General features: G+C 46.9%; 2 protein-coding genes across 2 annotated transcripts; one reads left to right on the top strand and one right to left on the bottom strand.

Moving 5' to 3' along the window:
* Positions 1–1,521: 1,521 nt before the first annotated feature.
* Positions 1,522–6,410, bottom strand: LOC127601865 (uncharacterized protein K02A2.6-like). The gene is made up of 2 exons (XM_052067524.1): positions 5,037–6,410; positions 1,522–1,850 (listed from the first exon to the last, which is right to left on the bottom strand). Exon 1 carries the CDS (start codon positions 6,399–6,401, stop codon positions 5,193–5,195), a length of 1,209 nt encoding a protein of 402 aa, XP_051923484.1. The 5' UTR covers positions 6,402–6,410; the 3' UTR covers positions 1,522–1,850; positions 5,037–5,192.
* Positions 3,165–4,639, top strand: LOC127601864 (piggyBac transposable element-derived protein 4-like). The gene has a single exon (XM_052067523.1). The coding sequence runs from the start codon at positions 3,166–3,168 to the stop codon at positions 4,435–4,437; it is 1,272 nt and encodes a 423-aa protein (XP_051923483.1). The 5' UTR covers position 3,165; the 3' UTR covers positions 4,438–4,639.
* Positions 6,411–22,541: the final 16,131 nt, after the last annotated feature.

Genomic DNA, 22,541 nt, shown 5'->3' on the forward strand with positions numbered 1-22,541 from the left:
ATTTTAAATCTGCACAAACTATTAACGTTGTGGGTGGTGTATGAAAGTCATATTTAGTGAACTATGGTGAAACTGCAAAAAACGACCATGTACAGTTAGGCATTTTTGGCCAAAAAAATGACCATGTATAGCATTTTTGGCCGAAAAAAACGACCATGTATAGTAAGGCGTTTGTAGCTAAAAAAAAACGACCAGGTATAGTAAGGCGTTTTTAGCCGAAAAAACGACCATGTATAGCACGGCCTTCTTAGCTGAAAAGAAAAAAAAACGACCATGAACATACCTTACATGTATAGTATAGTAAGGCGTTTTTAGCCCCCAAAAACGACCATGTACAGTAAGGCATTTTTGGCCGAAAAAAAACCCGACCATGGATATTAAGGCATTTTTAGCCGAAAAAAAGACCATGTATAGGAAGCCGTTTGTAGCCGGAAAAAAAAACCCGAACATGTAAAGGAAGGCATTTTTATCCAAAAAAAACGACCATGTATAGGAAGGCATTTTTAGCCCCACAAAAACGACCATGTATAGTAAGGCGTTTTTAGCCGAAAAAAAAACGACCATGTATAGTAAGGCATTTTTAGCCCCCCAAAAAAGGACCATGTATAGTAAGGCATTTTTAGCCCCCCAAAAATGACCATGTACAGTAAGGCGTTTTTAGCCCCCAAAAACCGACCATGTATACTAAGGCGTTTTTAGCCGAAAAAAAACATGTATAGTCAGGCATTTTTAACCCCAAAAAACGACCATGTATAGTAAGGCATTTTTAGCCCCCCAAAAACTACCATGTATCGTAAAGAATGTTAAGCGTCAAAAACTACCATGTATAGTCAGGCATTTTTAGCCTAAAAAAAACGACTATGTACAGTAAGACGTTTTTAGCCCCCCCAAAATGACCAAGTATAGTAAGGCGTTTTTAGCCGAAAAAAACGACCATGTATAGTAAGGCATTTTTAGCCCCCCAAAAAAGGACCATGTATAGCAGTGGTCCTCAACTAGAAATGCTGTCGGTCCACTTTTTTTTTTTTTTAAAGACCAAGGTCCGGTCCCATGCACAACGGTCATGGGGAGCAGGGCAATATGCTCATTTAGTATGGTCAAGCTAAGCTTATACAAATCAACACTCCTCACAACCAACCAATAATGGGGTGCATGAAAATAACAATTATTCACTTTGCCAGTACACACCAAATAATGAGGGGTATTGTGTTGAGGCACAGGAACTCTTATTTTGTTAAGTTGTGCCTGCTTAGTAATAAAAATGTCTTATTTCCCTAAAAGGGCTATTTTTATTTTAACCTTGTTAAACAGTAGTTGTCATTTTCCCATTAATTTAACAAAAACAAAACAAAATACTAATTTTACCAAAATAGATACTAAACATAAAAACAAAAATATCATTTTCATTTGTACAATTCCCCTTTTCACATCCCTTCTGAAATCACTTAAAAAATATATCAGAAGAAGAGTTAAGAACCATTTTTGTCGTGTTATCAAGTCAGGCACACGTGAGTCCAGCTGTCGTGTTAACGTGGGTAACTTTATTGAGCTTTTTCGAAACGTGTATACTCTCTCGAATCACTCTCTCGTCTCCCGCTCTCGGCGCACACTCATGACGTAGTCGTCCAGCGACTATCGTCATGCTGTACACAATTACACCACATCTCCCTTTTCTAGAATCATTGGGTAGACTGCCAATGATTCAACAGACCTTGAGGATTATTCTGCCTCGTAGTTGAGAGGTCTGCTCCTATCTCAGCCTGTGTCAAAAAATCACATGCACAAAAACAAATGTCATTCTTATTTTCAACAATGGCTCCAACACACATATGATCTGCAACCAGCTAGCCCTGATGTGGTGATGTGGTCTCCAGTGACCCGTTTCAAGGTTATAATATGTAATAACTACCATGTAGTTGATTTTATTAGAACAAGGCTTTATGATATCCTCCACAACACCTACATAAGCACAGCAAAACTACATTTCACCATTTTGAAAATTCTGAAGGTATCGTCAGAATAAATGTTACAACTGCGGTGTTAGGGTATCATTTTTGACCCGGCAAGGTAAAACTATACAAAACTCAGACATTATCTGACCCCAACCTCCACTCTTTCTCCAAGAAAACAAATCTCTCACAGTACAGTATGTGACCCAACCCCCGCGCGTGAGAACTTGTAATGAAATGTTACAATGTTTACAAATAAACTTGACCTGACTAGACACCTGTCTTGCTCACACACACACACACACAGACAACCCCCTCCCCTCCCGTCCATGGGAACTTGATTTGACCAGTGCCCAGATTTTCTCGCAGAAATATCTATAAATACCTGAGCCTGGATCATTTGAGTTTCATTGTGCAGCAGCATCTGTCAATTTCATCATGAGCAAAAGGCATTATACAGTCCGTGAGATTCTGGATCACATCCTCGAGGAGGGAGAGGCTTTGGAGGAGATGGATCAGGCTGAAATAGAGGAAGACGTGTCTGAGGACGATTTTGTGGAATATGATCCACATCCAGATGAAGACACATCCGATCCAGATGAGGAAGTAGGACTGAATGAGCCAGAACAGGGCTTTGTTTCGAAGAATGGGCAGGTTTGGTCCTCAATTCCATATGAAAATGAAGGCAGAGCAACATCTGCAAACATTATAAAAATGACCCCTGGACCCACTCGATTTGCGAAGTCACATATTCAAGATATAAAGACTGCATTTCAGCTATTTATACCAAGCTCCATCCAATCAATCTTGATTGAGATGACAAACCTGGAGGGGAGGAAAGTCTTCAGCCAAAGTTGGGAGGACATTGATGGTATCAAACTTGATGCCTACTTCGGCCTTCTGCTTCTTGCTGGGGTGTACAGGTGTGTATTCTGCATCATCTCTTACAAACTCAAATGTTATTTTACACTGTATATTATAAAATTGGCTCACTGGCCACCTAGCCAGTAAAACATCCCTGTATGTAATGTGTTTGTGAATAGCCACAGATAACGACTAAGTCTGTGGTTTACCTCATTCTCGATGTAAAGCATCTATAATATGTAATATGTAATGATATGTAATATGTAAATGCACTATATTTATGAATAGAATGAATTATGATGATGATATTATTATTGATCATCATCATTATGTGTTTCTATTGCCCGTGTTGATGTGCTTTATAAATAAGTTCTCCTTGTCTTGCCTTGACAGATCCAACAATGAAGCCACCTTGAGCCTCTGGGATGCTGAGTCAGGTCGGAATATTTTTTGTGCCACAATGTCCCTTCAGACCTTTCATGTCCTGTCGAGAGTCATCCGCTTTGATAACCGGGAGACCAGAGTAGCACGGCGTGCCCTTGACAAACTTGCTCCCATCAGGGAAGTCTGGGACAAGTGGGTGGAGCGTCTGCCGTCCATGTATAATCCTGGGCCAGAGGTAACTGTAGACGAGCGACTTGTCCCATTCCGAGGCCGCTGTCCGTTCAGGCAGTATATTCCAAACAAACCTGCAAAGTACGGAGTCAAGATCTGGGCAGCATGCGATGCCAGGAGCAGTTATGCTTGGAATATGCAGATCTACACAGGCAAATCTGCAAGTGGAATGGCCGAAAGGAACCAGGGCATGCGGGTGGTGCTGGACTTGACAGAGGGTCTACGTGGGCATAACATCACCTGCGATAACTTTTTCACTTCTTATGCCCTCGGCCAAGAGCTGCTGAAGAGAAAACTGACCATGGTGGGAACAGTAAGAAAAAATAAACCAGAGCTCCCTCCTGCCCTGATTGACACCAAAGACAGAGTTCCTCTCTCCTCAAAATTTGCTTTCACAGAAACCACCACAATGGTGTCCTACATTCCGAAGAAGAGGAAGAATGTCACCCTGATCTCAACCCTCCACAAGGACGCTGCTGTGAGCAGCAGGGAGGACAAGAAGCCAGCAATAATATTGGACTATAACCGTTGCAAAGGGGGAGTTGATGTTCTTGATAAGGTCACTGGCACATACACCTGTCAGAGAAAAACATTACGGTGGCCAATGGTTGTGTTCTTCAACATGCTGGATGTGTCGGCCTACAATGCGTTTGTGGTGTGGACGGAGGTCAGTACTGGATGGAACATTGGGAAGTTCAACAGGAGGAGGCTCTTTCTGGAGGAGCTGGGGAAAGCTCTGGTGAGGCCACATATAGAGAGACGCCAGCGGGTACCCCGAGCTCCTGGCAGTGCCGAGTTGGTGAGAGAGCTGCAGGCAGCAAGTAAGGCAGCGACTTCTACAGGGTCTACAGGGCTCCGGCCAGTGGATGCCAAAGGCACCAAAAGAAAGAGGTGCCAGTTTTGCCCTTCAAACAAAGACAGAAAAACGACGACAACCTGCCACAATTGTAAAAAATACATTTGCAGGGAGCACATGCAAACATTTGCTTTCTGTGATTCGTGCAGGTGAACACACACACACATCTTCAAGTTTGTGTTCATTAATCATAATTGATCTGTGAATATTATTTGAATCAAATAAAGTTGGTGATTGAATTTTTATTTTCTGAATCAAATAGTGTTGATGTTTGAAAAAAAATGTTTTCTGTGTTCATGCAGTCATCATTATTCTGAGGTTGGTGTTTTTGGTAAATAAAGTTGTTTTCTGAAGAACAAAGGCTCCTTTTTTCTAACAAATTTATGCGGGTCAAATTTGACCCTAGCACCACCAATGTAACTATGATTAATATATATATATATGTTAAACTTTTTTTCCAGAAGTTATATTCTAATATTGTTCTATTATAGTCAGAAAACATTATTATCAATGGGTTTCACATTTAGTTAACATATGGTTAAACAACCTTATTTTCAGCTAAAAAATAAGGGACATGATAATAGGATTTTATGGTTATGAATGCATATAATGTTAGTTAGGATGTAGTATTAACAATATTGAGTGATACTCCTTTCTTTTTAATGATTAGGACTAAGTTAGACCCTGGGTAAAAATTGACCCGCAAACAACAGACAGTGGTGGTCGTTTCTAACACAACATGAGGGCTAGACATCGTAGAGCGAACAAAACAGCACATTCAAACACATCGCACCATACACCTCCCCCGCTACGCTCCCTTTTTTTTTTTTTTTTTTAAATAATTCAAACAACCTTACAAGCACAGCCTCATTGATTGTACCGAAACCGTAGGAGGAAGGGGGGGGGGCTTATAAGTCCAACCTGGTTGGTTTCACCACGACTCTTCCAAACCTGGTCTTGGTATTTGGAGTAGCTAGCGGGTCTGGAAGGTTCTGCTGCGGTGGTTCAGCCGATGGTTTTCCTGGAACGCTTCCCGAGAACTGTTCCGCTGCACCACGGTCACTCTGCTCAGGCGAGGACCTCATTGGGATGAGATGACGACGGTTTCGTCTGATGGTCCCATGGGGCCCCTCCACCAGATATGATCGTGGGGAAGCATGTCTTTCAATGATGGCTCCTTCCGCTCCTTGGTCCTTAATCCACACATCCTGTCCCGGGTCGAGTCTGACGAGGTTCTGTGCCCGATGCCGCATATTGTAACGTTGAGCATCTTTTGTCCTCTTCTCCCGTTCACTCCGTACAACGGCATCACGGTCCGGGACGGCTGGGTCGAGCAGGGCAGGAAGGACAGGCACCGTTGTGCGGAGTCTCCTCCCCATGAGAAGCTGAGCCGGACTGTACCCGTTTTCAAGAGGGGTAGCCCTGTATGCGAGTAAGGCCAGGTAGGGGTCATCTGCCTTTTTCAAGAGGCCTTTGACTGTCTGAACGGCACGTTCTGCCTCGGCATTTCCTTGTGGATATCGTGGGCTACTTGTAATGTGACGGAACCCGTAGGACTCCGCGAAAGCCCTGAAGCCCGTTCCGGAGAACTGGGGCCCTCCATCCGAAACTAGAAGGTCGGGGATCCCGTGGCGTGCATAGATCGACTTAAGGTGGCGAATTACCTCATCCGATTTTGAGGAGGCCAACGAAGCTATCTCCACGTACCTTGACATGTAGTCCACAACTAGCAAGTAGGTCTTGCCTCCGAGCACGAACAGATCTGCACCCAACTTCTCCCATGGTCGGCCCGGGTAGGGTGATGGAATCATTGGCTCCCTCCGGTTCCGTCTCTCCTTGCAGCATGTTCGGCAGTTGAGAACCAACTCGTTCAGCTGTTGGCTCAGCCCGGGCCACCATACTGATCGCTGTGCTCGCTGTCTACACTTTACCACGCCTTGGTGACCTTCATGCAGTTTGGCGAGGACATCATTTCTCATGGTTGGGGGTATGACGAGTCTCTGTCCCTTCAGTAAGATTCCGTCGTGAACTGTAAGGAACGCCTGCTCTGCTCTGTACAGCCTGAGTGCCGGTTCATTTGGACCGTGTTCGGGCCAGCCTTCTGTGCACAGCTGCATCACACGTGCACACACACCGTCCCTCCGCAGCTGCTCTCTCAGCTTTCCTAGGTATTCGGTGGTCGCCGGTAGGTTCTCCATCACCATGTCCGCGTAGATGTTCGTATCTTCGAGCAACTCCTTGTCGGCTGGTGTCTCCACCCTCTCCATGGGAGCTCGAGACAGCGTGTCGGCTGTCCACAAGCACTTTCCTGGGACATGAGAGATGGAGTAAGAATAGCGCATGAGTCGCATCCTGAAGCGTTGGATCCGCGGAGGTAAGGCGTCCAAGGCTTGGGACCCCAGGAGACTCAGGAGAGGCTTGTGGTCCGTCTCCATCAGGAAATGCTTCCCGATGAGAAAGTTTCGAAACCTCTCGCAGGCCCAGGTCAGCGCCAGAGCCTCCTTCTCCACTTGTGCATATCTCTGCTCCGTAGGTGTGAGCGACCGCGACATGTAGGCGATTGGCCTCCATTCTTCCTCCCACTTCTGGAGAAGAACGCCTCCCAACCCGTATGACGACGCGTCTGCAGACACTTTGCTCTCCCTGTTGGGATCGAACATGGCTAGCACCGGTGTGGACGTCAGCGCATCTTTTAAATCTTGAAAGGCTCGCGCTTGGTCGACGCCCCACAACCAGCAGTTCTTTTTGGACAGGAGATCACGGAGAGGCTTGTCCCTCTCTGCCAGCTGTGGCACAAATCTCCCGAGTTGGGTCAGCATTCCGAGAAAACTTCTCAACTCTGTTGTATTCGTTGGCTCCGGCATCATCCTTACTGCCTCAGTCTTGCCTGGGTCTGGCCTGATGCCTCTGTCTGAGATCACATGGCCTAGAAATGTCACCTCTGACTTTGACAGCTCACACTTTTTGACATTGAGCGTGATGCCTGCCTCCTGGATCCTCTCCAAAGTAGCATGCAGGCGGGCATCGTGCTCCTCCTGTGTTCGGCCCCATATCAGCACATCGTCCATGTGGCAAACAACACCTTCCAGCCCTTCTGTAACCTCTGTTGCCATTCGGTTCTGAAAGTGTTCGGGGGCTGAGGCTATCCCGAAAGGTAGCCGTTTGAAGTAATAACGCCCAAAGGGTGTGATAAAAGTTGTCAGCTTCTCCGAATGGGGTGTTAGGGGTATTTGCCAAAACCCCATTTTTGCATCCAGCTTGCTAAAAATCCGGGCTCCAGCCAGCAAGCCCAGTGTTTCCTCCACTGACGGCAGGATATACTTTTCTCTGCACACTGACTCGTTGAGTTTGGTGAGATCTACACAGATACGTACAGCACCTGATTTCTTGGGCACCACCACGATGCCAGCACACCAGTCTGTTGGCTCCTCGATTCTGCATATCACCCCGAGTCGTTCCATGCGGGATAGCTCTTGCTTGACTTTGTCCAGTAACGGCAATGGAATCCTCCTTGGTGTTTTTAACGAGAAAGGTTCAGCCCCAGGTTTCAGCTTGATGTTGTACGGCCGCCGCATCACTCCGAGCCCAGTGCATATTTTGGGGTAATTCTCCTTTAGTGTCTCTATAGAGACGCTGCCTAGGCGTGCGACGAGCCCCAACCTGCAGCTCGCAGATCTCCCCAGCAGGGCAGTATGCACTTGACGAGCGATGTACACATCCTCCATCACCTCCCTATCACCTTTCCTCAGCAGCAGCCTGGCGACGCCCACGACCTCAAGCGGGCTCCTCCCTGGTCCCAGGAGTCGTTTTGTTGCCTTTCTGAGTTTAGGGAGATTGTTTTTGTACGTGCCCCTGAAAACTGTGTGTGGCAGAACGGTGACATCAGCGCCCGTGTCAATTTTGAACATCACACCACGCTGATTTATGTCAATTTTGACCATCCACGGGTCACGGTCTGTCGTAACACTGTCAAGGAGGAACCCCTCCTCGTCCTCATCTTCGTCCTCTGTAACTTCGTGCGCAGATTTAGACTTGCACACACGCTTAAAATGTCCTTTCTTTCCGCAAGCATGACATTTTGCCTCGTGAGCGGGACAATCACATTTTGGATGGGATGGAGAGCTGCCGCATTTCTGACACACAGACTGTGCACCCCTTTCCTTATTGTAACGAGAACTTTGGGACTTGTTTGTCTGGCTATTAGCACAGGTAGGTGTGTTTTTAGCATACCTTACATTGCTCTTGAACACTCTGTCAACAGATTCAGCGCCACTTGCCTCTGAGTTGGTGTCCCCTCGCAGATGAGACTGCTGCTTCTTCACCTCCTCGCTTTGCCGTGCAATTCTTATGGCCTTTTCGAGGGTTAAATGCGCGTCCAACTGCATGCGTTCAGACAATCCACTGTCTCGTAGTCCGACGACAATTCTGTCTCTGATCAGTTCATTGCGTAGCGCCCCGTAGCTACAATGCTCCGCCAGCGCATATAGTGCAGTGACGAACGAATCCACACTCTCCCCTTCTTTCTGACGGCGCATGTTGAATACAGCCCGCTCGAAGATGACATTCTTCTTGACAACGAAGAAGTTTTGGAGTGCCCCGCGCACTTCTTGGTATGTGCGCCGTTGAACCTCGGACAGATCCAGCCCGCGTAGGATATCATCAGCCTCGTCACCCATGCAGTAAATCAATGCGTTCACCTGATTTTCTTCGGAACTAGCATTCAGGTTACTTGCCAGTCGAAATCTTTCAAATCTCCGGATCCATTTGTCCCACTCCTGCGGCTTTGAGAAGTCAAAGGGCTCCGGCGGCTGGATGTTGAACGTGGCGCACGGCCCCGCGGTGACGACCGGTCCCGCAGCCCGCTGTGCACCTAACGCCGTGGCTCCATCCGCCCGCGCCGAGGTTCCTTCCCCTCCGTCGCTCATTTCGCCTTTTGCCCTTCACCGCCGTGTACAAAGATCCTCCTCACGCACTCCATGCCAACCACAGGACTTCTGACACCATGTCGTGTTATCAAGTCAGGCACACGTGAGTCCAGCTGTCGTGTTAACGTGGGTAACTTTATTGAGCTTTTTCGAAACGTGTATACTCTCTCTAATCACTCTCTCGTCTCCCGCTCTCGGCGCACACTCATGACGTAGTCGTCCAGCGACTATCGTCATGCTGTACACAATTACACCACAATTTTAAATACTGACACAAGGGAGCACAGGAATGTGCAGTGCTTTTCTTCCACTGTAGGTGAATGCAATGTCTGAGGCATGCAAATATTATTTGAGGACGCCATTGGGATGTTCATTTACCATGTTGCGGTGTTCTGCTATTAAACAGCTGCAAAGTAGACGGCAGCAGAACTGCACACAATCGAAACCTCCCGCGATTCGTTTTGTCTAATTATCTGTGTGCGGCTCTCCTGGGCTGAAGCTGTGAGCACAATGTGGCGTCGCGCATGCGTCTGTTTCCTGACACAAGCATCCATTTTGAATGCGTGCTGACGCTTCTGTATGGACACACCTTAAGTTCAGAGGAGCCAATCAGCGCATCGCATATGCTTACGCTTCTGTATGGACACACCTTAAGTTCAGAGGAGCCAATCAGCGCATCGTTATCGCCGACATGCCCTGCTCAGGCAGGGTCTCGAGTGAGTCAAATATTATACACACAAAGTCGCGCTGCCGCGGTCCTCTGCATTACATCTGTTAGTGCACGCAAAGAATACAACGGATAATTTTAACAAGCGATCGCGGTAATGCGCAGATTATAGTCCACAACTATAAAATGTATAACGTAAAAATCAATTTATAAATTATTTTATACAATTTGCCGAGGGTCCGGACCGAGGAGGTCGGCGGTCCGGACAGAGGAGGTCGGCGGTCCGGTCGTGGATCGCGGTCCGCCAGTTGAGGAAGGGGGATGTATAGTAAGGCATTTTTAGCCCCCCAAAAATGACCATGTACAGTAAGGCGTTTTTAGCCCCCAAAAACCGACCATGTATACTAAGGCGTTTTTAGCCGAAATGTTGGGTGACAATGTATGCCACTGGTATTATCGCTTAATGTTTGGTGCTATTTTGTGTGGAGGGATACCGTGTTATGGGGTGTATATAAAAATAAAGGGGTGGAGCTTCCCTGCAGTTCGCTTCTGGCAGTGACGATGCATTGAGGCACGTTGGGTGTTCAGCGACTCAGTGGTAGCGACCACAGGAAAATACGAAACGTCTCCAGTCTTGTGCCTACTGTGTACATACATCTACTGATGCCTAGTCTGGACACATCATCAGTGATGTTCCTGGATTCACTGGGCGTTTCGGGTCTTTCAACTATCAGACGCCCTCCTCCAGGTGACCCAGCCGGGGTTGATCAAGTCCCGGCTTGTGTCCAGACAGCTAGCTAGCTACCATGACTCCATGGATCTCCTCTTTTGAACCACAGCCATCTTGAGGCTCTTTCTGCCGCTTCAGTGGTATTGCGGATGGCTCTCCTTTTCCTCTCTCCATCGATGCCTAAACTACAGTAGGCTCTGGCCAAGGAACGGGCTGCAAATCCTCTGCAACCAACCTCCACAGGGAAACACCTTGCTCTCCAACCAGCCAGCTGGCAGTCGCTGACCAGTCCTGCGTACTTGGAGAGCTTCCTCTCAAAGGCTTCTTCCAAGCGATCTTCCCACGGCACTGTCAGCTCCAGCAGCACTGCTTGTTTGGTGGACTCCGATACGAGGACAATGTCAGGTCGTAGGGTGGTAACTGCAATATGGCTGGGGAACTTCAGCTTTTTTTCAAGATCCACCAACAACTGCCAGTCTCTTGCAGATGTCAGGATGCCTGCAGATGATGTTCTGCTGGCCGCGGTAGGCTTGTCCCCAGCTCTGACAAAGGCGATGGTTTTATTGAAGGGGCGGAACTGTTTAGCCCATGCCAGCCCTGCGGTAATGGCTTCCGCGATAGTCTTAAGGACTTGATCATGCCTCCACCTGTACCGTCCATCTCCAAGTGCCCTTGTGCAGCCGCTGAGGATATGTTCCAGGGTTCCTCGCTTGGAGCACAGTGGGCATGCCGGTGTCTCTGCTATGCCCCATGTGTGCAGATTTGACGGGCTTGGGAGCACATCATAAACTGCCTGGATGAGGAATTTAATGCGTTGAGGCTCTGCTTTCCAAAGCTCTGCCCAGGTCACTTTCCTCTCAACTGCGTTCTCCCATTTTGTCCAAGCACCCTGTTGTTTCATTCCCACAGCCTTGCAGGTTCTTGTGTCCTCCACTGCTGCTCTCACCTCGTCCTGGACAAGACGTCGCCCCTCCTTCCCCTTGGTGTTCAGCTGGGGAGATGGAAAGGATCCTAGCCCAGCTCGACCTCGTGTGACCACTCCAGTCAATCACCTGTGCCGGAGCCTTGCATCTGCCTCTTCAACCGCTTCCTCTGCCCTCCATTTCCTGCCAGTCCTCACTTGGATCCCAGCCTTAGCCACCTTCGGATCTCTTGAGTCCCTGTATTGAACCACTTCTCTGGCTCTGGTGACCTTAAATTCCTTCTCCAAGGATTTGAAGGGCAGTTGCAGTTTGTTGCTGTTTCCGTAGAGAGCGATTCTGCTCAGGCTCTTTGGAAGTCCTAGCCATCTCCGGAGGTGGCTGCTGACCTTCCTCTCTAAGGTCTCAACTGTCGAGATGGGGACGGATTAGACCAGGAGGGGCCACAGGATCCTGGGAAGAATGCCGTGCTGGTATACCCAGGCTTTAAACTTCCCCGGTAGGCCTGACTTGTCCACTGATTTCAGCCAGCCATCCAACTCCGTGCATGTCGACTGGATAGATTTTGTGTCTCTCAGAGAGCAGTCGAAAACCTTCCCTAGGCTCTTGACCGGCTTTTCTGAGATTGATGGAATGGCTGTGCCTGAGATGGTGAACCGGAACTTGTTTTCCACCTTCCCTTTCCTTAGCACCATAGATCTTGATTTGGCGGGTTTGAAACGCATCCGGGCCCACGCCACCAGCTTTTCAAGACCCTTCAGAATCCACCGGCAGCCTGGGACTGATTCTGTCGTGACTGTGAGGTCATCCATGAATGCCCTGATGGGTGGTTGCCGTTGTCCGGAGTTCATGCGGGGCCCTCTGCACTCTGGCTCAGCAGATTTTGTGAGCATGTTCATGGCTAGCGAGAACAGTGTCACAGAGATAGTACACCCTGTGATGATGCCGATCTCCACCTTGTGCCAACTGGATGTCATTGCTCCTGAAGAGATCCTCATCCTGAAATTGCTGTAATAATCAGCGATGAGATCTCTGCATCTGCTGGGTACATGATGCTTTGTCAGAGTGAGCTGGACGAGCTTGTGTGGAATGGAGCCGAATGCATTTGCCAGGTCAAGCCACAGCACTGATAGGTTACCTTTGTTCTCTCTGGCCTCCCGAATAAGCTGTGTGACCACACCGGTATGTTCCAAACATCCTGAAATTCCTGAGATGCCACCTTTCTGGACAGATGTATCTATGTAGGAGTTCTTTGCCAGGTAGGTACACAGCCGCTTGGAAACAGCACTGAAGAAAACCTTTGCCTCAACACACAGCAGGGAGATGATGCGGAACTGGTCTGGCTGAGTGGAGTTTTCCTCCTTCGGGATCCATACCCCTTCAGCCATTCTCCATTGTTCAGGGATCCTTCCCCTTCTCCAGAAGACTCGCAGGATTGTCCACAGACGCAGCAGGAGTTTGGGACAGTTCTTGTCATGTTGGAAAAAAAGTCATGTTGCGTCATCAGGCGCCGACAGGTATGGCAGCCTCGGTCACACGCTCCCTAGTATTATCCCTGTTTTTGTTATTTTCGTTTGTTTTTGGCGACCCTGAGCGGCTTACTTACACGAGGGAAAAGTTGCTGCGCATTGGGGAGTCTACGCTCGGTCTTTTTTCACCAGCACACGAAAATCCACAAGGTTTTTCGGAGCTAATCGCGAGCGGAGCGGCTGCGCTGTACGGAGCATGGAGACGCCGCCGGAGGAGGGGGAAGCGAGCCGGCGTGCTCGTCAAGCTCAGGCAGCGCGGATTTCGAACCCCGCTCCCATCGATCCATCTTGCTAATCTACGATCTCTGCCAAACAAGATGGACGAACTTATTCTCCTCACAAAGACCAACAAAACATTTGCACGTTCTGCTGCGCTCTGCTTCACTGAAACCTGGCTCAGTGACCGCCATCCAGATCCCGCGCTACATCTACCCGGCTTCTGCCTTCTCCGAGCCGACCGCGACACGGAGCTATCGGGGAAATCGAAGGGTGGTGGGATTTGCTTCTATATCAACGAAGAATGGTGCACTGATGTCACGAAGCTCGACGCACACTGCAGCCCGGACCTGGAGTCGCTGTCTTTAAACTGCAAGCCATTCTACTCGCCACGTGAGTTCACCTCCTTTTTACTAGTCGGTGTTTACATTGCGCCACAAGCTAACGCTAACACGGCGATACAAACGCTAGCCGAACAAGTAAACAAACTCGAACTAAAATACCCAGAGTCACCCCTGATCATTTTGGGCGATTTTAATAGAGCACATCTTAACCGTGAACTTCCCAGATATAAGCAGCACATAGACTGTTTCACCAGAGAAGGCAACATTCTAGATCACTGCTATACAACAATCAAAAATGCATACCGATCGGTCGCCCGCGCAGCATTGGGTCTTTCTGACCACAATTTAATCCACTTAATACCTACATACAGACAGAAACTCAAATGTGTTAAACCGGTTGTTAAGACTGTGAAAAAATGGACAGATGAAGCAAAGCTAGCTCTACAAGAATGCTTAGATTGCACTGATTGGGGCGTCTTTGAAACTTCAACGGGCACACTGGATGAATACACAGACACTGTAACATCATACATCAGTTTCTGTGAGGACATGTGTGTACCAACGAAGTCATTCTGCTCCTTCAACAATAACAAGCCATGGTTTACTCCCAAACTCAGGCAACTCAGGAAAGAGAAAGAGGCCGCATTTAGAAGTGGAGATCGGGCACTGTACAAACATGCCCGAAACCAATTGACAAAGGAAATTAACATCGCAAAGAGAAGCTATGCAGAGAGGCTGAAAAACCAGTTCTCTGCTAACGACTCTGCATCTGTATGGAATGGCCTGAAAGCAATCACTAACTATAGAATGCCATCCCCCCAAACAGTGAACAATAAGGGTCTTGCTAATGAACTAAACATGTTTTTCTGCCGATTTGAAAAGGACACCCCCATTTCCCACACACACCCACCTCGACCAGAAACCACTCTACCTAGCCCCCCACCCTCTTTTTCTCCACTACAGATCCACAAACAGGACGTGAGACGGCTCTTCAAGCAGCAAAAGATCAAGAAAGCTCCGGGGCCCGACAAAGTGTCCCCCTCCTGCCTGAAAGTCTGCGCTGACCAGCTGGCTCCGGTCTTCACACAAATCTTCAACAGATCCCTGGAGCTGTGTGAGGTCCCATCCTGCTTCAAACAGTCTACCATCATCCCAGTTCCCAAGAAATCGGCAACATCGGAACTGAACGACTATAGGCCTGTCGCCCTGACGTCTGTGGTCATGAAGTCCTTTGAACGCCTTGTGCTGAATCACCTAAAGAACGTCACTGGACCCCAGCTGGACCCTCTCCAGTTTGCCTACCGGGCAAACAGGTCTGTGGAAGACGCAGTCAACATAGGTCTGCACTACATCCTCGAGCACCTCGACAGCACAGGGACCTACGCAAGGATTCTGTTTGTGGATTTCAGCTCTGCGTTCAACACCATCATCCCGGAACTCCTCACCCCCAAACTACTCCACCTCGGTGTGTCCCCTACGATCTGCCAGTGGATCCTCAGCTTCCTGACGGGACGGACACAACAGGTGAGACTGGGAGCAACAACATCATCAATACGCACTACCAGCACTGGTGCCCCACAGGGATGTGTCCTCTCGCCTCTGCTCTTCTCTCTCTACACAAACGATTGCACCTCAACAGATCCAGCTGTCAAACTCATAAAGTTCGCAGACGACACCACGGTCATCGGTCTCATCAAAGACGGCGACGAGTCTGCGTACCGCCAACAAGTGGAGCAGCTGGAGCTTTGGTGCGGCCGACACAACCTCGGGCTGAACACGCTCAAAACTGTAGAGATGATCGTGGACTTCAGGAAACATTCTTCTCCTCAGTTGCCCCTCACACTATCCAACTGCCCTGTGTCAACCGTCGAGACCTTCAAGTTCCTGGGAATCACAGTCTCCCAGGACATGAAGTGGGAAGTCAACACCATCTCCATCCTGAAAAGGGCCCGGCAGCGGATGTACTTCCTGAGGCTGCTGAGGAAGCATGGCCTGCCACAGGAGGTGCTACGACAGTTCTACACTGCAGTCATCGAATCAATCCTGTGTTCTTCCATCACGGTTTGGTTTGGGGCCGCCACAAAAAAGGACCAAATCCGACTTCAACGGACAGTTAGGACGGCAGAAAAAATCGTTGGCACCGCCCTACCCACTCTTGAGGACTTGCACACTGCAAGAATCAAGACAAGGGCACGGAAAATCCTCCTGGATCCCCCGCACCCTGCCCACCACCTTTTTCAGCCACTCCCCTCAGGCAGACGCTACAGATCCATGCGCACAAAATCCAGTAGACACTTAAACAGCTTCTTCCCTCTAGCCATTAACTCCTTAAACAGTCACTGACGTAGTCACTCTTCTTGCACCACAAAATGGTACTTCAAAACTAGTGGTTACTCTAAAATGGTTCAATGATCTTGTTGTTTACGATGATACTAGTGCAGCGTGTTATACCGGAGACAAATTCCTTGTGTGTTCTACATACTTGGCCAATAAAGATGATTCTGATTCTGATTCTGATTCTGATTGTACACTTTGTATGAAGTGCCACTCGGTCCTGGAGCAGAGCTCGCCCTTGCTCTGCGGACAACCTCCCTGACTTCCTTTAGCTGCAGCTCCGACATGTCGAACTGCTCTTCAGGTTCAGGGGGGTCTATGAGGATGTTGCATTCTCCCAGCTCCTGCTCTCTTGCGGGGTCGCTGTACGTCTGCTTCAGATGTTGGTTTATGATTTCCTGCGAGGAGACCAGATTGCCACTCCGCTTTTGCCCCAGCAAATCCTTCGTGAACTTGAAGGGGTTAGCGATGAAAGCAGCACGCTTCCGTGCCCTCTCGCGTCGCCGCCTCCGGTGCCACTCTGCACGGCGGAGAACTCTAATCTTTTTCCGTAGGATGCACATTAGCTGGGCCAGGCCAGTGCGTTCCTCTTGTCCTGCCGCCTTGTACTGGGACTTCAGCGTTTTCATCTCCTGCCTGATGTTGTGGATCCTTACCGCTCTTTGATTCTTTGCGTACGTTGTTCCCGGGCTTTTCTTCTCCTCCTCGCCAAACCTTTCTGCTGCGAAGCTGACAATGACTGCTGTCATAGCTTGTAGCTTCCCGTCGGCGTGTCCCTTCGCCATAGCCTCCAGAATTTGGTCGACATCGTCGTCGAATTGCTTCCAGAGAGAGGTCATGCTAGCTGCAGGCCATTTGATCCGCCTCGTTTCAGACTTGATGCTCGAGGGATTAGTTTGCAACACGTGGAGGTTCTGGGCACTGTGGGGTGACTCCGGGCCTGGCACCTCCTGCGTCTCACCAGGTGTAACACCTGTGCGTTGTGTTGTTTCTGCTCCCAACGGGCACTTCATCCTCGCTCGGTGGATCTTCAAGCCATGGATGTTCTTGCAGACTTTGCCGCATGTACACGTTTTACTCAAAGTCGATTGTCCGTTGCCTGGGTCTGTAGCCGTTGTGTCCGTCCGACTGGGGTGCTCATCCTCCCCCCCTCTCGGGCACCCCTGGGGGTATTTTTCCATTGAGTTCATCGTAGCTTGGTTGGGTCCCTCCTCTCAGAGGATGCAGATTGGGTTGCTGACCCGTTCTGCCCCGGTTGCCGTCTCTCCGAACTGTCACTGACTCTCCAGTCGTCACCACGCTCTTCATGGTTGTCATCCAGTCTTTCCTGGCTGTCACTGATCTCTCAGGGTATTCGCTGTGTACATACATCTACTGATGCCTAGTCTGGACACATCATCAGTGATGTTCCTGGATTCACTGGGCGTTTCGTGTAGTCACCAGCAATGATGCCTACACATGAACCACGAGAGACTTCCGCAGTAGTAGGTTCAACACGAAAAAAAACATGTATAGTCAGGCATTTTTAACCCCAAAAAACGACCATGTATAGTAAGGCGTTTTTAGCCCCCAAAAAACGACCATGTATACCAAGGCGTTTTAGCCGAAAAAAACAACCATGTATAGTAAGGCATTTTTAGCCCCCCAAAAACGACCATGTATAGCAGGGGTGTCCAAACCTTTTGCCAAGGGGGCCAGATTTTATGTGGTAAAATGTCGGGGGGCCGACCTTGGCTGACATTCTTTACATTGAACAACAATATTGTTCAACAAATTTTAGTAAGCCAGTCTGTTTCACATTTCAATTTTTATTTTAATTTCAACAATCTTAAGAATTTCTTTTGGTTCATTTGAAACAGGTATATCACATGCAACTGCTTATTCACTTGACTTTTCCTAAACAGAAGTCTCCTGAGTGCAAATTGATTGATTTGAAACATAAAATGTATCACCATGACTTTTCAATAGTCACAAGTTTTGACTCGAACAACAGGGAAATGAACAAGCAATACACATATCCACAACTGCAAGGATCATTTGAAATATGACATATCAGTCAATATAAACACGGAGTGATGTCTTGTTAACTCGTGAGTGATGCCCTCTAGTGTCTAAATGCTATTACTCATTTAGTGAATGCTATTACTCATTTAGCCACTAGAGGGAGGCAGTTCTCTATGAAACATCACTCACCAGTCTACGAGACCTCAGTCAATGCAACACGTGTTCCATTGCGCCCAACCTGCGGGCCAGACGGCACTGATTTTATGACAGGGGCCGAGGGCCGGATGAAATTCGACAGCGGGCCGGATTTGGCCCCCGGGCCGGACTTTGGACATGCCTGATGTATAGTAAGGCGTTTTTGGCTGAAAAAAAAAAACAAACGACCATGTATAGTAAGGTGTTTTTAGCCGAAAAAAACGACCATGAATAGTAAGGTGTTTTAACAAAAAACAAAAACAAAACAACACCATATTTAGTAAGGCGTTTTTAGCCCCCAAAAAACGACCATGTATACCAGGTATGTCCAAAGTCCGGCCCGGGGGCCAAATCCGGCCCGCGGTCGAATTTCATCCGGCCCTCGGCCCCTGTCATAAAGTCAGTGCCGTCTGGCCCGCAGGCTGGGCGCAATGGAACACCTGTTCCATTGACTGAGGTCTCGTAGACTGGTGAGTGATGTTTCATAGAGTACTGCTTCCCTCTAGTGGCTAAATGAGTAATAGCATTCACTAAATGAGTAATAGCATTTAGACACTAGAGGGCATCACTCACGAGTTAACAAGACATCACTCCGTGTTTATATTGACTGATGTTATATTTCAAATGATCCTTGCAGTTGTGGATATGTGTATTGCTTGTTCATTTCCCTGTTGTTCGAGTCAAAGGTTTTGTGACTATTGAAAAGTCATGGTGATACATCTTATGTTTCAAATCAATCAATTTGCACTCAGGAGACTTCTGTTTAAGAAAAAGTCAAGTGAATAAGCAGTTGCATGTGATATACCTGTTTCAAATGAACCAAAAGAAATTCTTAAGATTGTTGAAATTAAAATAAAAATGGAAATGTGAAACAGACTGGCTTACTAAAATTTGTTGAACAATATTGTTGTTCAATGTAAAGAATGTCAGCCAAGGTCGGCCCCCCGACATTTTACCACATAAAATCTGGCCCCCTTGGCAAAAAGTTTGGACACCCCTGATGTATACTAAGGCGTTTTAGCCAAAAAAACCAACCATGTATAGTAAGGCATTTTTAGCCCCCCAAAAACGACCATGTATAGTAAGGCGTTTTTAGCCGAAAAAAAACCGACCATGTATAGTAAGGCGTTTTTAGACGAAAAAAAAACGACCATGTGTAGTAAGGTGTTTTGAGCCAAAAAAAACAACAACCATGTATTGTAAGGAATTTTTAGCCCCCCAAAAACGACCATGTATAGTAAGGCGTTTTTGGCTGAAAAAAAATCCGACCATGTATAGGAAGGCGTTTTTAGCCGAAAAAAACGACCATGTATAGAAAGGCGTTTTTAGCCCAAAAAAACGACCATGTATAGTAAAGCGTTTTAACCCAAAAAAACGACCATGTATGGAAAGGCGTTTTGAGCCGAAAAACATATACATGATCGTTTTTTTCGGCTAAAAACACCTTACTATAAATGGTCATTTTTTTCGGCTAAAAACAGCGTGCCATACATGGTCTTTTTTTTCGGCTAAAAACGCCTTACTATACATCAGGGGTCCCCAAACTTTTTCCTGTGAGGGCCACATAACTTTTCCCTTCTCTGATGGGGGGCCGGTGTCAGTTTGTAACATCAACGATTGTAGGGGAGCTTAAAAAATTTATTGTTTCCCAGAAAGTCACACATAACCAAATGACCCTTTCCAAGTTCTTTACAGAAAAAAAAGTCAGGAAACAAATAATAACACTATTAATGAAATAAATAACAACTAAATAACCCTCTCTGAGTTCTTCAAATGTGAATAAAAACACAATTTCAAATTTTCTGCAGTTGGGGACAATCTAGGAAAAGTCATAAATTTCAAGTTAAAAAATTATCATTTAGGGTTTTTTTGGGGCGTTTTTAACAGTGACGGGTCATTTTGACCCGAGGACAACAGGAGGGTTAGAGGGCTGGGTCAAATGTGCCCGTGTGCTGTATCCGGCCCGCGGGCCGTAGTTTGGGGACCCCTGCTATACATGGTCGGGGGAGGGGGGGGGGGGGGGTTCGGCTCAAAACACCTTTCTACACACGGTCATTTTTTCCGGCTAAAAACGCCGTAGTATACATGGTTGTTTTTTGGGGCTAAAAATGCCTTACTATATATACATGGTCGTTTTTTGGGGGCTAAAAATGCCTTACTATACATGGTCGTTTTTTTCGGCTAAAAATGCCTTACTATACATGGTCTTTTTTTTCGGCTAAAATGCCGTACTATATATGGTCTTATTTTGTTTTTTTTGTTTTGTTAAAACGCCTTACTATTCATGGTCGTTTTTTCAGCTCAAAACACCTTACTATTCATGGTCATTTTTTTCGTTGAAAAACGCCTTCCTATACATGGTGGGGGTTTTTTTCGTCTAAAAACGCCTTACTATATATACACCGTCGGGTTTTTTTGGGGCTAAAAACACCTTACTCTATATGGTCGTTTTTTTCGTCTAAAAACGACTCATCGTTCACTTCAAAGAGCCGAAATCCTCAGGTCTGCTCCTGAATTATTTAAAATTTTGCAACATTTGTTTATAATTGTATGTATATGTTGTTGTTTGTGTTATTATCATATGCAATTGAATAAGTAGACCATTTCAGAATTCGAAATTTGGGACTCTCAATGCATAATGGGACTCGTACTTTTCTGATCAGCGAGTCCCTAGGACTCGCTGCCGGTAAACTGTAAAATTATCACTTAAGAGATTACCGCCTTTTCTGCACTCAGTGATTGACTTTTATGCAAAGTTATTTCTCAACTTGTCTTCCGTGCCATGCCATGCCTGTTGAGTGTTGATTTACTTCACATTAAGAAACTACTGCACTAAAACATTCATTCATAAATGTATATCATATGCTTTGTTTTTTTCAGTATAAATAACACGTACCCTGACTGTTCTACTCTTTGAATAAAAACACTTCATTCAAGCGTTAGGGAGTGCAAGGGGTTATGTTGGAGGGGTGTTGCAAATCATGAAGACCTGCCAAGTGGTATGATAGCATTGTTTTATACATGTCCTCGGCTAGGCCTCAGCTTCAAACTCAGTCCTTGGTCCCCTGGCCTTGGAGGCAAGTCCTTGGTCCTTGGCCTTGGCCTCGTAAAATTTCTCAAGTCCTTTGCCTTGGCCTTGCCTCGGAAAATTTTCCAAGTCCTTGGCCTTGGCCTCAGATTCAAGTCCTTGGCCTTGGCCTCGGGTTGCCGGTCCATGGACACAACACTGGCACATTGTTTGGAACTGTGCGTCCTGTGGGAAAATTATGCGCCTAGGACGCGGGACGCAGAGGTAACGAGATGGCTGATCTCTAAACATATTCTGAGTACTACTATTCTTACCACGCCCACTAATACTAAATTAATTGATTTAATACCTTCAAATTCACAATAATCATAAAAATTAATTAAATCAACCATGATTTTAAACTATGTATTATCAATATTTATTATTCCAAACATGAGAAAGCATTCAGCAAACATTACTGAAATCGAGCAAAAAGACTCCAAATCCCAACGGCCAAACCCGAAAGTGAACTGCCGACATTATTGACTCTAGCTGTAAAGCAAATTACTTAGTTCAAACAAACATTGTAGTGCGACCGCACAAACGTGACAACTGTGCAAAAATAACTAAATAAAAGACACCACTGTTACAGAAAGGCTTTACACGCTACTTAAACTGCCGATCGCGAACGCAACAAATCGTGATTGAAACTAACTGTGATGCTGCTCTTTATACGTTGCGCTAACTGTTACCTGTCAGTGGCAGACACGCCCCTCTTAAAGCACCAGAGTTAAACCATCAATATGGGTTTCCTTCAATGGAATTTATTAGATTTGTACGTAATTTTTGCGGTCCTTATACAAGTGTTTCAAGACTCTAATCCCTCATTGTGTCCGAGGACCGGCAATCCGAGGCCAAGGCCAAGGACTTGACTCCCAAGGCCAAGAACCAAAGACTTGACTTCGAGGCCAAGGCCGAGGACCAAGGACCGCCCCTCGGTCCTCGAGATGGAAATCCAATATATTACTTAGGAGTGGAACAATCTGCATTGAATTAACTGCTTATTAGTTTAGCGTCGTTTGCAGTTTGAATTAAAGACTGTTTGGAATATTGCTTTGCTTTCAAGTCATCTAAGATCATGAATTTTGTATCCAAGGCTGAAAAATGTCGCTCTGCTCAAGTGACTTCAGTTGATGAGACAAATAAATGAGGTACTGTACTAAAAAGGGAGGATGCAGGGCAAGGTCAAACAGTCATCGCCCGACTCAGAAGATGCATTTTACACGGTGATGTCACGCTCTGGACTCTGGACTCCGGAGATTTATAACTTGACTCTGTTGATTTGCTGTCAGCAGATGAAAAACAAATAAAACCATCAGATCAATA

This window comes from Hippocampus zosterae, chromosome 6 (genome assembly GCF_025434085.1).
Source record: "Hippocampus zosterae strain Florida chromosome 6, ASM2543408v3, whole genome shotgun sequence".
Classification (NCBI taxonomy): Eukaryota; Metazoa; Chordata; class Actinopteri; order Syngnathiformes; family Syngnathidae; genus Hippocampus; species Hippocampus zosterae.

Bases quoted from the DNA above. Each gene is read 5' to 3' on its own strand.
- LOC127601865 (XM_052067524.1), bottom strand. From the start codon at position 6,401: ATGCAGCTGTGCACAGAAGGCTGGCCCGAACACGGTCCAAATGAACCG.
- LOC127601864 (XM_052067523.1), top strand. From the start codon at position 3,166: ATGTGCTTTATAAATAAGTTCTCCTTGTCTTGCCTTGACAGATCCAAC.